General features: G+C 46.8%; 1 protein-coding gene across 1 annotated transcript in view; it reads right to left on the bottom strand.

Annotated features, from left to right (window-relative positions):
- memo1 (mediator of cell motility 1) overlaps positions 1-15,523 on the bottom strand; it is a 44,462-nt gene extending 28,939 nt beyond the window's left edge. The window contains exons 1-3 of the mRNA XM_078230293.1: positions 15,431-15,523; positions 6,931-7,012; positions 1,716-1,784 (exon numbers count right to left, since the gene is read on the bottom strand). Of these exons, the coding sequence (XP_078086419.1) occupies positions 1,716-1,784; positions 6,931-7,012; positions 15,431-15,491 (212 nt within the window). The 5' untranslated portion in view covers positions 15,492-15,523. The remainder of the gene's footprint in view (positions 1-1,715; positions 1,785-6,930; positions 7,013-15,430) is intronic.
- Between the last annotated feature and the right edge of the window lie 19 nt (positions 15,524-15,542).

Raw genomic sequence — 15,542 nt, 5'->3', positions numbered from 1 at the left:
CACGGGGAGAATGCGCAAACTCCACACAGACAGTGATCCAAGCCGGGAATCGAACCTGGGTCCTTGGCGCTGTGAGGCAGCAGTGCTAACCACTGTGCCGCCCTATAAAACCCTTTTCTATTTCCATTTCGTTCCATTTGTGAATCCCCCTACAGCATGTCACTGCACCAGTATCCTTTGACTCTTTATACCTTCACTTGGTTTCATATTTTCCTTTGACACAAGTTTGCTCTTTGTTCCACACTGGTCCCAGCTCCTTTTATAGGCAGCATTCTCTTCAAAATTACCTCTGAAGCCTTCCCAAACTTCTTTGTAATCCATTGATTTCCTTCTTGGGTAGGTCATAGAATGATCCAGCAGACTAGGAGGCTATTCGGCCCAACATGCCAGCTCTTTTGAAAGAGCGATACACTTTGTCCTCTTTTCTGTCCCCGTAGCCCTGAAAGTTTCTCCCTTTCAAGTATTTAACCAATTCCCTTTTCACAGTCACAATTATATCTGCTTCCATCAACCTTCAGAGCAGTTCATTTCAGATCACAACTAGTTGTATTAGACAAAAACATCTCTCATCTCTAGTTTTCTCTGCCCACGATCTTACAAATTTATGTCCTCTAGTTACTGCCCATCTGTCACCAAAAACAGTTTCTTATACACTTTATCCAAACTCTTCATGATTTTGAACACTCCCAGAAAATCTCTCTTCAATCCTCTCTGCTTTACAGAAAGCAACCCAGCCTCTCCTCGTAACTAAATTCCCTCATCCCAGATACAATCCTATTAAATCTCCTCTGCACCCTCTCTGAGGTCTTGACTTCCTTCCTACAGTGTGGTGTCCAGAATTGGACGCAGTATATCAGCTGGGACCTTAATCAGTAATTCATAAGGGCTAACATAATGTCCCTTGTTTTTGTATTCCATGCCTTTCATTTATAAAACATGAGAGATCCTGGGCTTCAACAGCCTGCGTAAGTTGTTCCACCTTCTTGAAATATTTCACAGAATCATAGAATCCCTACAGTACAGAAGGAGGCCATTCGGCCCATCGAGTCTGCACCGACAATTCTACCCAGGCCCTATCCCCCGTAACCCCACATATTTACTCTGCTAATCCCCCTGACACTAAGGGGTAATTTAGTATGGCCAATCCACCTAACACGCATACCTTTGGACTGTGGAGGGAAACCGGAGAGGAAACCCACGCAGACACGGGGGGGCAATGTGCAAACTCCACACAGTTACCCGAGGCCCGAATTGAATCTGGTTCCCTGGCGCTAGGAGGCAGCAGTGTTAACCGTTGTTTGTGTATCTACACCCCAGATCTCTCTATTCCTGCATCCCCTTCAATATGGTGCCATTTAGTTGACATTTTTCTCTTAATTCCTCCTACCAAAGTTCATCGCTTCACACTTCTCTTTGTTAATTTGCCATTTACCTGCCCACGTCACCAGCCTCCTGAAGTCTAATACTATCCCTCTTACGGTTTACTACATTTGACTTTCATGTCATCTAAAAACTTTGCTGTGATGCCCAGTCTAGGGCACTAACATATATCAAAAAGGGCAGTGGTCCGAATAATGACCCTGAAGGAACACCACTGATATGTGGGAAGATTTCATTGACTTAACTGTGCCCACCACCCAATTCTCCTTCAAAATTAACCCTGCTTACAACAGTATTTACCAGAGGAAACACCCCAACATTTAAGATTCACTTACGTGATGGATGGATCCACTTGTTTATAAGCGTGAGCAGCACAGGATCCACAGTATGTGTATCCTGCATGACTGTAAAGGGGGGGAAAAAAAAGAGGTTCACATGAGCAGCAGAATCCCACATCATCTTACACAGACCTAATGAAAATGTCTCCAGCCAGCATAAGGTCCTGTGTCACAGAATGGGAGGACATGGCTTTAAGCCAGCTGCCCTTTGCAGGGCATTGTTCCAACTCTAATGAGCAAGTTGAAACCAAGCACTTGCTGGCACAGGGGGAAGAGTCAGTGGAAATATCATCAGTTTCTATGCACCTTTCAGCAGCGGTTAGAGAGCCACAATTGACAGGGGCTCAGGAGCAGCTCATGACTGTTTCAGGGACAGACAGTAGGAAAATACAAGCGTATTTTGTCCCCAGTAATTGCCATGAAATACACTTCAGCTAAACGTATTTCCCATGGCCGGGGAATGGCTTAGAGTCAGATTTCAAAGTGTAAGAAAGAAACTAATGGGGAATTCACTCCCCTTGAAATCGCCAGTGATAAAAATGCAACAAAGGCGCAGGAGTTCCCTGGGTTGATCCAAGGGGCGTCTCAGTACATTGCCAACTTTTACACATCACCATTTTTAATGGTGGTGACATTACACTTGTGGCATCGCACCACATCTTTGCGTTGGCAGCGCTCACCGCATACACGTCTCAGGCCAATCGCTGGCACGGCTCACCGCGTGCGCGTGTCAGGGCAATCAGTGCCCTCAAAGACGACACAACATACGTTAAGTGCATTCAGGTTTAAAACTATTTTGCCAAACAAACATATGCTAGGAAATGAATTATACCATGTATAGGTCAAATCAGAATTAACATACTAACCCATATCATTCTGAGACTGCGCATCTACATACTGTACAGAAAGAAAAAGGAAAGGGAGATCTTGAAGTTAGAAAGTCTCCCTTTGGTATTACGTTGGGGATGAAGCAAAATCTAAGAAGTCCAAAGATGTGCGAGTTAGGTAGATTGGCCATGCTCAATAGCCCCTGAGTGTCGGAATGAGTAGCAGGGTAAATACTTGGGGCTACGGGGGATAGGGCCTGGGTGGGATTGTTGCTGGCACAGTCTCAATGGGCCGAATGGCCTCTTTCTGCACTGTAGGGATTCTATGACTGCAAAAACCACATTGCACATGTTACATGTTGGTCAATCCCGATGAAAACATATTAGGTTTTGATAGTGCCAACAGCATAAGACTATTCTTTCTGGGTGGTATCAATAAGGAGATGGTATCTCCATCAATTGTTAGCAAGAGAGTGAGAGAAAGGTTAAGAGATTCTTTATACAGAGAGGCGATGGATGAGCGACTGCTTTGTGGTTGAATCAGAGACCATCGCGTCCTTTACTGGACAACCAGATAAATATTTCAGACAGAGCAGAACACACATAATGAGCAATCCACAGGGCAGGGGGATTAATTCTGGATTAGGCCAGCCAGGAATAGACACAGACAAGAGGGGCGGAATACAAATAGATCTTGGATGCTCTGATGCAAGATTTATTAACGCGGCAAGAATGCCAATAAATAACTTCTAAAATCCTTCTGTTCATAGAAATCATAGAAACTCTACAGTGCAGAAGGAGGCCATTCGGCCCATCGAGTCTGCACCGACCACAATCCCACCCAGGCCCTACCCCCACATATTTACCCGCTAATCCCACTAACCTACACATCTCAGGACTCTAAGGGGCAATTTTTAACCTGGCCAATCAACCTAACCCGCACATTCTTGGACTGTGGGAGGAAACCGGAGCACCCGGAGGAAACCCACGCAGACACGAGGAGAATGTGCAAACTCCACACAGACATGAAGTTCAAGCTCAACAAACCAATGAGATAAATATACAAAGCTGAACGGGCTTCCAGACCCCGAGTGTCAGGTCACGAGTCGGAAATTGGACACCCTGGCACTACATCGCCATCACTGATGTTAACTTCCCACCCGGGACTGGTCTTTCCATCTGAGTGATGGGATAATTTTACACATATTTTATTTAAACAATAAATCGCACAATGACCAAACGCCTGGGGTTGAATTAAAACCATAATTCAGCATGTGCAACTTTGCAAATATTCACATGACATCCAGCCTTCAACTTTGCAGTTTAAGGTATCAGAAGCGATCAAGATGAGTAAAAAGAAGCAACTGGATTAGAAAATCCAAAAAGCCTCTACTGTTCTAGGAAATTTCTCTTGACTTTCTCCCTTCTGACCCAAACAGTTTTTTTAATTTTTCTTAAAAATTCACACTCAGAATGTACTGGCTGTTTCCAGTTGTCTTTGAGAAGGTGCTGGTCACCGTAGCGATCAGATGGTACTCTCAATTCTAGGAGTCTGGGGAGGCATTGGCATAGTGGTATTGTCACTGGACTAGTCACCCAGAGACCCTGGGCAAGATCTGCGAATCCGGGTTCGAATCCCATCGTGCCGGATGGTGAAATTTGAATTCAATAAAAATCTGGAATTAAAAGTCTAATGATGACCATGAAACCATTGTCGATTGTGGTAAATACCCATCTGGTTCACTAACGTCCTTTCGGGAAGGAAATCTGCCATCCTTACCTGGTCTGGCCAGATCCACGGCAATGTAGTTGACTCTCAAACGCCCTCTGAAATGGAAGGCAGTTAGGAATGGGCAAAAATGCCATCCCAGCCAGTGACGCCCACATCCAGTAAATGACTATACAAAAAATAAGTATGATGAAAGAACGGCGATATGTGGTCAAGTTGGGATGGTGCGTCACCATCCTGCAGGGGTGATGGCCTTTCAATGCACTAACTGCTCTTGTTTTTCTAGGTGGTAGAGGACGCAGTGCTTTTGGGTTAGGGAGGAATGTTGACCAGGATCTGGGAGAATCTTCCTCAAGTTTTGCCACTGAATCTTTGATACATTTGTGAGCAGATAAGCAGAGTCTGGTCTGAACGAAGAACTCTCCAAAAAAATGCAGCACTCCCTTAACATGACCTGCTTCCAATGTGAAAGTAATGCAGTAATTGATCTGAATAGGGTTTATTCATGTCCAGATAAGATGGATGCATGCCCAGACATGGAGTCATTGGTTAATCTGGTTTGGCAGTGACCTATAAGGAAACTGATGGGAACGTTCATTTGAACTTTGGGCTAAGTCTCTGGTCGCTAAGGGATACAGGAAGTGAGGTCAGCCAGGGCAAGAGTTAGCTTCCGGATTCTACGGACTAATGCAATGCCATTATGCCAACGAGTAAGGTGCAATTGGCTAAGGTACATGACAGGTATTACTGTTGATTTGTGTATATTGAAGATGTGTATATTTAAAGCTAATGAAAGGTGGGAATAATTGAGAAGAAAACCTATAATTGATCTGTTTTGAATTGTATACATTAGAACTCATTGGAGAGGTTTAGCTGCTCGATCTCAGAGCTACCCTGACCCTTTGATGATTTCTCCGAGCAGTTAAATAAAAGTTAGGGTCTTCAATCTGAGACACTGGCTTTGTAGTCTTGTATTGTCTGAGACTTCTGACAGTATCGGCCACCTCAGAAACTCTGCCAACACTCTCTTTCAGATACACGGCTCGCAACAATGCAATGCAAGCAATTCACATCATGTTTACAAGCACCAGAATATCCTTACAACAGCACTTTGTATAAACCCTTCAAGGACAAAATTACGACAAATGAACCGGTTATATTTTTGCGAGCCAACAACTGTGAACACTTGTAAATACCTTGAACCAATCAGAAACGTTCTTAGATTAACCAAGAAATCGACTGAAGAATGCTTGCATTGTCTTTTCATGCAAAAGGTTTGTGTTCAAATAGAAGTTAAGAATGGGTAATGGTAGTTACTTGCCACGCAGCACTTACTTGACTGGCAACTGAGAACTGGAACAACTGGCTCAGTCATAACAAACAAACTTGCATTCACTTAATTACTTTCCCAAAGTAGTTTGCATCCAATGAAGCACTTTATGAAATTTACTCATTGCTATAATGAACAGGACTCAATCTGCACACAGCAAAATCCCATAAATAGCAATGAGATTAACAGCCAGATAATCTGCTTTAATAAGGTTGGTTGAGCGACTGGCCAGGAAGTTGGATGCATCCCCTGCTTTTCTTTGAATAATCCCATGAGATCTTCTGCATCCGTTGAGGGGGAAGACTGTGGGCCTTTGGTTTGACATCTCACCCAAAAGGTGGCATCTCCAACAGTGTGGCATTCCCTCACCTGGAGTGTTGGCCTGGGATTACACACTCAGGTTTCTGGAGGCGGACTTGAACCCACAACCTTCAAGAGGCAACAGCGTTACAACTGAGCCAACGCAGACACTTCCTCCAGAACATCGCAACTAACAAAACAAGTTTTTTATTTCTCAAATAAAACCTTGATGAAAAAAATCAGAACATTAATAATTCAACAACCAGTTTGAACAAATGGTGTTTTCTTTCAATGAGGTGTCAAAACGAAATCACAACTGCCTAATCAGGTGGATGCAAACGTTATGGTGGTACTATTAAAAGAGGGCCACGGAGATCATAGAATCCCTACAGCGCCGAAGTCATTCGGCCCATCTAGTCTGAACTGACTCTCTGACACAGTACCTTGTCCAGGCCCTCTCCCCCACCCTATCCCTGTAACCCACACATTTACCATGGGCAATCCATCTAACCTACATATCTTTGGTCACAAAAGGGTAATTTAGCACAGCCCATCCACCCAACCTGCTTATCTTTGGACTGTGGGAGGGAACCGGAACACCCGGGAGGAAACCCACGCAGACACGGGGAGAAAGTGCAAACTCCACACAGACAGTCACCCAAGGCCGGAATTGGACCCGGGTCCCTGGTGCTGTGAGGCACCAGTGCTAACCACTGTGCTGCCATTCTGCCCTCTGGTAGTCTCCTGACGGTCTCCTCTGATCTCCTGGTTAACACTCTTCCTCGAACCAGCACCACCTCAAAAAAAACATGTGCGGGATTCAGTGCACATGTACCCACACTGAGTGGAGGTGAAGCACTTTGGAAAACCTGGGGACATGGAACGGTAGTGTGTAAATCAAGGTTCTTTCTTTACAGCTGAAGCAGACACAATATGCATTCTTGTTTGGAATAAGCACGGGAGTGAGCTTACTGTTAAGGCTGTCACTGTAAAAACTCGGCTGACCGGTTTAATGAATGTACTCACGGTGCAATGATGGCTCTAGCCGGCCTCCCAGTGGGTTGTGCTTGGGCAAGCCAGCTTTCTAATTGTGCGTTCAGTTGAGCTCCTGGAAAGAGACAAGAGATTATCCCAGGCGGGTTTGAAAAATTCACCTTGTTCACAAGTTCTGGCTGCACATATCAAATGGGATCTATTTTGATTCTCCATTCCTTATCTCACCGCTTCTCGCTCGACCCACCTCCCCCCAGCCTGAGAACGCGCTGTTCCTCAAACACTCATACACCCCCATTCTCTGCCCCACCTTCGGCGAGTATGCCTTCAAGCTGCTCTGCACTCGCTGGTAAACCCCTCCGCCCTGCTTGAAACGCACCTCTTTGATCAATCTTTCAGACACCCATCAAATCTCTCTCTCTCTGGGCCATCCATTTCTCTCTAACCTTGCCATCAATGTTAAAATGAGGGTAACTGGGTATGTGCATAAAGCTTGGATAGGGACAAGAGGACAGATCTCAAAGGTTATAAAGCTGAAGGAGGTAGGGATGGGCAAGGCCAAGGAAAGATCTGAAAATAAGGATGAGAATTTTAAAATCGAGGGGTTGCCAGACTGGGAGTCAATGTAGGCCAGCAACTAGGGGAACTGGCCAAAACAAGGAGAGTTTTAGAATATGGGCACCTGTGAAGTACTTTGGGATGCTTTTTATATTACTCAATGTCAGTAAAATGAGGGAGATAGTCCTCGACTTCAGAAAGCACAGTGGAGAACATGCCCCTGTCTACATCAATGGGGATGAAGGGGAAATGGTCGAGAGCTTCAAATTTCTAGGTGTCCAGATTACAAACAACCTGTCCTGGTCCCCCCCCCACGCCGACGCAAAAGTTAAGAAAGCCCCACCAACACCTCTACTTTCTCATGAGACTAAGGAAATTTGGTATGTCAGCTATGACTCTCACCAACTTTTACAGATGCACCATAGAAAGCATCCTTTCTGGATGTATCACAGCTCGGTCTGGCTCTTGCTTTGTCTAAGTCCACAAGAAACTACAAAGGGTCGTGAACGAAGCCCAGTCCATCACACAAACCAGCCTCCCATCCACTGATTCCGTCTACACTTCCTGCTGCCTCGGAAAAGCATCTAGAATAATCAAGGACCCCATGCACCCTGGACATTCTCTCTTCCACCTTCTTCCGTCGGGAAAAAGATACAAAACTCTGAGATCACGTACCATCCGACTCAAGTACAGCTTCTTCCCTGCTGCCATCAGACTTTTGAATGGACCTATCTTATATTAAGTTGATTTTTCTCTACACCGTAACTATGACTGTAAAACTACATTCTGCACTCTCTCCTTTCCTTCTCTATGAACGGTATGCTTTGTCTGTATAGCACGCAAAAAACAATATTTTTTGCTGTAAAACCAATACATGTGACAATAATAATAAATCAAATCAATTAAAGGCACTGTACAAGTTACTGACATTAAAAACCATAAGTGTTGGAATCCCCAACACGACACATTTAAGACCAAAGAAGTCTGAGCATAGATCCCATGCCAAGTAAACGCTAACAGCTAGAGCCTGACCTGATTTCCCCACAAACAGAATTAATCTATGAGGAGAAAAAGATAAGCTCATTATTTTCTCTGGCTTTTAAATTGGCACATAGACAAAGCGGGACAGGATAGGATTAGGATGCTGATTGTACAAATACATCCAAAAATGCTCAAGTGGGATAAGGCATGTTTAAAAATATATTAAGGAAGACAGGTCCTTTGAAAAGTTAAAGTTTCCCAAGGTGTCCAGGAGAATGACTAAGCCAAAATGTTACAAGACTCAGAATCACACACCATGCGCGCTTTGTACGAATATATTTTTCTGAAATGTCATAATCCCAATCTTCAAAACAAAAAAACCCCTCCCACATTCTCGCTCTGAGGACACTTTTTGAAATACATCGCTTTATCTTTCTCACGTCACAGCAGGAATTGAGAGTGAACTGGTAATGTAGCAGAAGCCATTAAACAAGCACCGGAGCACTGCAACCCCATTGGGTCACACCTCCGCAGACATGTACAAAATCATCAAAGAGCTGAAAGTGCCATAATGGACTGTCAGAAACTACATAAAAGGCGATTACAGGCCAAGAAGGCCATTCAGCCCGTCTAGCAAATGCCTCCCATAGAAACCTACAGTTCCGACACCACTACCTCCGTCTTGGTGGGTCATCCGCAGTTTTGCCTCAACCCTCCAGCTGGAAGGCAATTCTAGCTCAGGACCACTGAGGGCAAGCTTCTTGGCATCAATCCTGAATGCCCTCATTAGCAGTTTGCCCTCTTGCCCCGGGTCTTCGAAGCCATCATTTAACTTCTAAACATTGGAACAGAAGGAAGCAATGGAGTCCTTGAGCCTGTTCCACCATCCAATTAGACCAACAGCTGTGGTTCCATATTCCTTAATATCCTTTATCCACAGCATTCATTGATCTCAACCACAAACTTTTTAACTTCATAACAAGCGGTCAGGATTAACCTTTTCAATTTTAATTAAGCTCTCTGATGTTCCATGTGACCCTCTCTCATTTGCCTCCCTTTGTGGCTAAGAGATCTGGCAACTCAACTGCCGGGAATGGTCGAGTCCCAAGTCAAGGCCATTTGCTCGGGGAGGAGAGTCAATATTTCACTTGCATGATGCTGAATCATTAAAAAAAAAAATCATTCAAGTGCGTAATTATTTCACAAGAGGGGAGTTGCTGAATGGCCAGCAGTTCCAGTTAAGAGTGTTACCGTGTAACTCGGTTTAATGTAATCCTGGATTAGTATTGTTCAATAGGTCATAGGGTCACTTTATGGCGCAAGGGAATCGTGTTCCTATATTTTTCAAAAAAAGGGTGTGAAAATTTGGGTTTTTTAAGGCTGTGTAGACTGTTAGTCTCTCAGCAGGGTTAAGCACCTATGAAGCTTGACTCGAGTGCCAAGTAACTCCCATATAACTCAAGCTGTAAGCAGCAATGAGTCCTGGTGTTCTGATTCAGCATTCAGCCATCATGAGGCAACTGGATAGCCCCTTTCAAAAGCTCCTGCTCGCTAAATTCAAGCAAGGCACCGTGGAAATATCAGCACAAATAGAACCGCGTTGCCTTGGCTCTGGCTGCAAGGCTCAGAGGGGCTGCAGTTTGGGAATCCGTGCTTTAAAATAAGTGAGTAGCAACGTCAGACAGCAGCTGGTTGGCAGAAGTGAGCAACTTTTAAAAAGAAACCTACCATCTTTCCTGTTCCAGGATGAGATGATCAAAGGTGCCTTGACAGCTGACAGCAGCAGTGGCGGTATAACCTCAGCAGACCAAAACCCGAGTGAAGAATCGCAAGGGGTTGAACCTTCTACCCCCATTCTCCAGCCGGTTCTCAGATTTCCCAACAGTTAAGAGAAAAAAGTCGCCCAACAGAGCACCAAACCTGCAGGGCAGCTCCAGACTGGAAACCGCAAGAAATGGCAAGTATTTTCTGCTACAGTGAACACTCATAATGGAAGCAAATTCAGCTCTGACTTTTTGCGAGGAAAGTCATCTTTGGGTTTGATTATTTATTAGTGTCACAAGGAGGCTTAACGGTTACTGTGACAATTCCCTAGGCACCACACTCCGGCACCTGTTCGGGTACACGGAGGGAGAATTTAGCATGGACAATGCACCCTAACCAAAACATCTTTCCGACTGTGGGAAGAAACCGCAGCAGCTGGAGGAACTGTGGGTTCCACACTTTCGGACTGTGAGAGGAAATCGGAGCGCCCGGGGGAAAACCCACGCAGACACGAGAAGAACGTGCAGACTCTGCACAGACGGTGCTCCAAGTCGAGAATTGAACCCGGGTTCCTGGCGTTGTGAGGCAGCAGTGTGCCACCATGCCACCCTGTATTCCACACGTTACTGAGGTGCCGGTAGCATTAAGTGCATACGTGCAGCCTTCTTTACCAGACAGAGGTATTGCATGGACCCACGTCCGGCTGTACTTTCCATATTGGATACTGGTAATGGAAATGTATTTACCACTGACCCCGCATGCAGCCTCACCAGGAACAGAAGCAACAGATTCAAAGGGCCATAAGGTTTTCTCCTCATCCTGCTCCCTGTCAATGTTGCACTGTGGCAGCACAGTGGCATAATGGGTTAGCACTGCTGCCTCACAGCACCAGGGACCTGGGTTCGATCCCCGGCTTGGGTCACTGTCTGTGCGGAGTCTGCTCATTCTCCTCAAGTCCACTGGGTTTCCTCTGGGTGCTCTGGTTTCCACCCACAGTCCGAAAGATGTGCCGGTTAGATGCATTGGTCATGCTAAATTCTCCCTCAGTGTACCCGAACAGGCGACATGGGGATTTTCACAATAACTTCATTGCAGTGTTAATGTAAGCCTACTTGTGACAAAATAAATAAACTTAACTAACTCGGACTGAAGAGAATCGAGTTATCTCACCTGATCCTAGCGATAAGGTTCAGAAATAAAGCAACACACCTGACAAGCCACAATACGGACTTCATGGGTGGGATTGTGGTCGGTGCAGACTCGATGGGCCGAATGGCCTCTTTCTGTACTGTGGGGTTTCTATGATTTCTATGATTAACTTCTACAGCATAGGACGTACACCCCAATAATTTATTTTTCTTTTGTCACTGATTCTGCAATCATTTAACAATTCGGCAAGCAAAAATCAGAGGGAAGCGTTGAATTTGTATTCAAATCTTTCAAGCTTGAAAAGTGATCATCATTCAAATACTAAGCTGTCCTGCAGCCCCTAGTCAAGCAACTCATCCCTCCCAGTTACACCCCAGCTCTCAGTGAACATTTCTGGGTCAAACTGATGGTCAAACCACCCCAAACTCTGTTCCCCTGCCACCACCCACACTTTGTCTGCGTTCGTTCATCTCATTAAAGGTGAGGGAGGCTGTATCTCTACACGCTTGCATCCATTGAAGGTTAAAAAAATAAGAGGTGATCTTATTGAAACATATAAGATCCTGAATGGACTTGTCAGAGTGGGTACTGAGAGGATGTTTCCCCTTATGGGAGAGATTAGAAGTAGGAGGTATAATTTAAAAATAAGGGAACTTCCATTTAAGATGGAAATGAGATTTCCTTCCTCCCAGAGGGCTGTTAGCGTGTGGAATTCTCTTCCCCAGAGCGCACTTGAGGCCGGATTATTGAATATTTTTGAAACGGAGTTAGATAAGATTCTCGGTAGAAGCAAAATACTGCGGATGCTGGAATCTGAAACGTAAACAGAAAATGCTGGAAAACCTCAGCAGGTCTGACAGCATCTGTGGAGAGAGAATAGAGCCAACGTTTCGAGTCTGGATGTCCCTTTGTCAGGTCTGATGCAGCATCATCCATACTCAAAACGTTGGCTCTATTCTCTCGCCACAGATGCTGTCAGACCTGCTGAGATTTTCCAGCATTTTTTGTTAGATAGATTCTCGACTGGCAAGAAAGTCAAAGGGTTCAGTGGGTAGACAGGAAAATAGAGTTGAGATCGCAATCAAGGAATTTCACAGCAACTTCATTGCCGTGTTATTGTAAGCCTTACTTGTGACTAATAAATTTTTTAAAAGATCAACCACGATCTTGACAAATGGCATACTCCTGCTCCTAATTATTGTGCCTTTGTTCTCCCACTTCCTACAGGCAGCAGCCATCCATGCCAAACACACTCAGGGCAAAAAAGCTAAGTATGGTATGCGAGTGAAGCTCTCTTGTCTCTGTCCCTACCCCCAAACCCACCCACATCATTTCACACACATGTTGCCCTTATGGTCCCTCATGTGCGAGTTTAATGCAAGTCAGCAGACCACACCCACGCCAAACTTGGCAGTAAGATCCATGGAACTCATTTTACTCTGGATTCTTAAAGGAGAAGGCCACCATGTTAGGGTTGGGTCGAGGATAAAACTGACTGTTCTACAGTGTCCTGGCACTGTGTCGCTTCACACTTGCGGACACCATTTTCTCTTGGATTCCAGTACAGTGTCTCTTTGCCAGGTACAGCGTTTCAATATTGTTACAAAGAGAGACATCTCAGACTGGCCAAGCAATCAGCACCATTTGCTCCTATCGTATACATCCTTGTGATTGTTTGAAATTTTGGAATTCTTTTGTTTGTCTGCAAAATGGAAAAACTTCAGCAACTTGTCTTCTCTTTTTAGGAATACTGTCCCAAGTGCAATGTTACAATATTTATCAATTCTCTAATACCCTGTCACCACCACCCCATTAACCATCACCAATCTCCAGCCACTTCCCCAATGTCCTGTTTCCCGGTTTCCTGTCAGGGTCCTCTCCCAATCTCCTTTGAATCTCAACATCCCTCATTCAGAACCCCCATTTTCCATGCTCTCCTTCCCACATTATTTCCCTTTTAATTGCACCATTAATTCCAGTCAAACACACAATCCACCCCAATCTATTCACATTGGTCAGACCCTGTCGCCATGGACAATATCATATCACACGCTCCATCAGCTATTAGAGGCTGACAGGCACAGGACTCCAGTTGTCCACAGATACCCATTCTATATTCAACTATCCAACCACTTTCCATCCAATACACATTTGTACCATCATCCTGTCATTCCAGTAAACCACCCTGCCGGCTCCACCAATGCCCAATAACCCAACACCCAGTCCCAACTCCTTCTCAATAACCCAATGCCCCGTCCCAACCCCATAGCAGCAATCCACCCATATCTCAGCCCTGTCACCCCCAGTGATCCACCCATATCCCAGTTCTGTAATGCCAGTAATCCACCATATCCCAGCCCTGTTAGCCACCCCCCCAAGTGATCCACCCACTCCCCAGTGATCCACCCACATCCCAGCCCTGTCACCCCCAGTGATCCATCCATATCCCAGCCCAGACACCCCCAGTGATCCACCCATACCCAACACTGTCACCCCCAGTGATCCACCCATACCCAACACTGTCACCCCCAGTGATCCACCCATATCCCACCCGTCACCCCCAGTGATCCACCTACATTCCAGCCCTGTCACCCCATGATCCACCCAGGTCCCAGCCCTGTCACCCCAAGTGATCCACCCATATCCCAACCCTGTCAAGCCCCAGTGATCCACCCATATCCCAACCCTGTCAAGCCCCAGTGATCCACCCATATCCCAGCCCTGACACCCCCAGTGATCCACCCATATCCCAGCCCTGTCACCCCCAGTGATCCACCTACATCCCAGCCCTGTCACCCCCAGTGATCCACCCAAATCCCAGCCCTGTCACTCCCAGTGATCCACCCATATCCCAGCACTGACACCCCCAGTGATCCACCCATATCCCAGCCCTGTCACTCCCAGTGATCCACCCAAATCCCAGCCCTGTCACTCCCAGTGATCCACCCATATCCCAGCACTGACACCCCCAGTGATCCACCCATATCCAATCCTGTCACCCCCAGTGATCCACCCATATCCCACCCCTGTCACCCTCAGTGATCCACCCATATCCCAGCCCTGACACCCCAGTGATCCACCCATATCCCAGCCTTGACACGCCAGTGATCCACCCATATCCCAGCCTTGACACGCCAGTGAGCCACCCATATCCCAGCCCTGTCACCCCCCAGTGATCCACCCATATCCCAGCCCTGTCACCCCCCAGTGATCCACCCATATCCCAGCCCTGTCACCCCCAGTAATCCACCCATATACCAACCCTGTCACCCCCAGTGATCCACCCATATCCCATCCCTGTCACCCTCAGTGATCCACCCATATGCCAGCCCTGACACCCCAGTGATCCACCCATATCCCAGCCTTGACACGCCAGTGATCCACCCATATCCCAGCCTTGACACGCCAGTGATCCACCCATATCCCAGCCCTGTCACCCCCCAGTGATCCACCCATATCCCAGCCCTGTCACCCCCCAGTGATCCACCCATATCCCAGCCCTGTCACCCCCCAGTGATCCACCCATATCGCACTCGTCACCCCCAGTGATCCACCTACATTCCAGCCCTGTCATCCCATGATCCACCCAGGTCCCAGCCCTGTCACCCCGAGTGATCCACCCAAATCCCAGCCCTGTCACCCCAAGTGATCCACCCATATCCCAGCCCTGTCACCCCAAGTGATCCACCCATATCCCAATCCTGTCAAGCCCCAGTGATCCACCCATATCCCAGCCCTGTCACCCCCCAGTGATCCACCCATACGCAGCCCTGTCACCCCCAGTGATCCACCCATATCCCAGCCCTGTCACCCCCAGTGATCCACCCATACCCAACACTGTCACCCCATGATCCACCCAGGTCCCAACCCTGTCAAGCCCCAGTAATCCACCCGTACCCAACACTGTCACCCCCAGTGATCCACCCATATCCCAGCCCTGTCAAGCCCCAGTGATCCACCCATATCCCAGCCCTGACACCCCAGTGATCCACCCATATCCCAGCCCTGACACCCCCAGTGATCCACCCGTATCCCACCCGTCACCCGGTCCCAAGCGGACTGCCCCCCAGCCGGCTCCTACCTGAGGCCGTGTACCAGCTCCCGGCGTGACTGGCCTCTCGGCAGACGGCTCGGCTGGACATCTTTGAGCCGGAGCCTCCTATGGTGGGATCTCTGCAGGCGGGTGTGTGGGG

Source organism: Mustelus asterias, chromosome 15, assembly GCF_964213995.1.
Source record: "Mustelus asterias chromosome 15, sMusAst1.hap1.1, whole genome shotgun sequence".
Lineage (NCBI taxonomy): Eukaryota > Metazoa > Chordata > Chondrichthyes > Carcharhiniformes > Triakidae > Mustelus > Mustelus asterias.
This window is presented reverse-complemented; position numbering and strand designations above follow the sequence as displayed.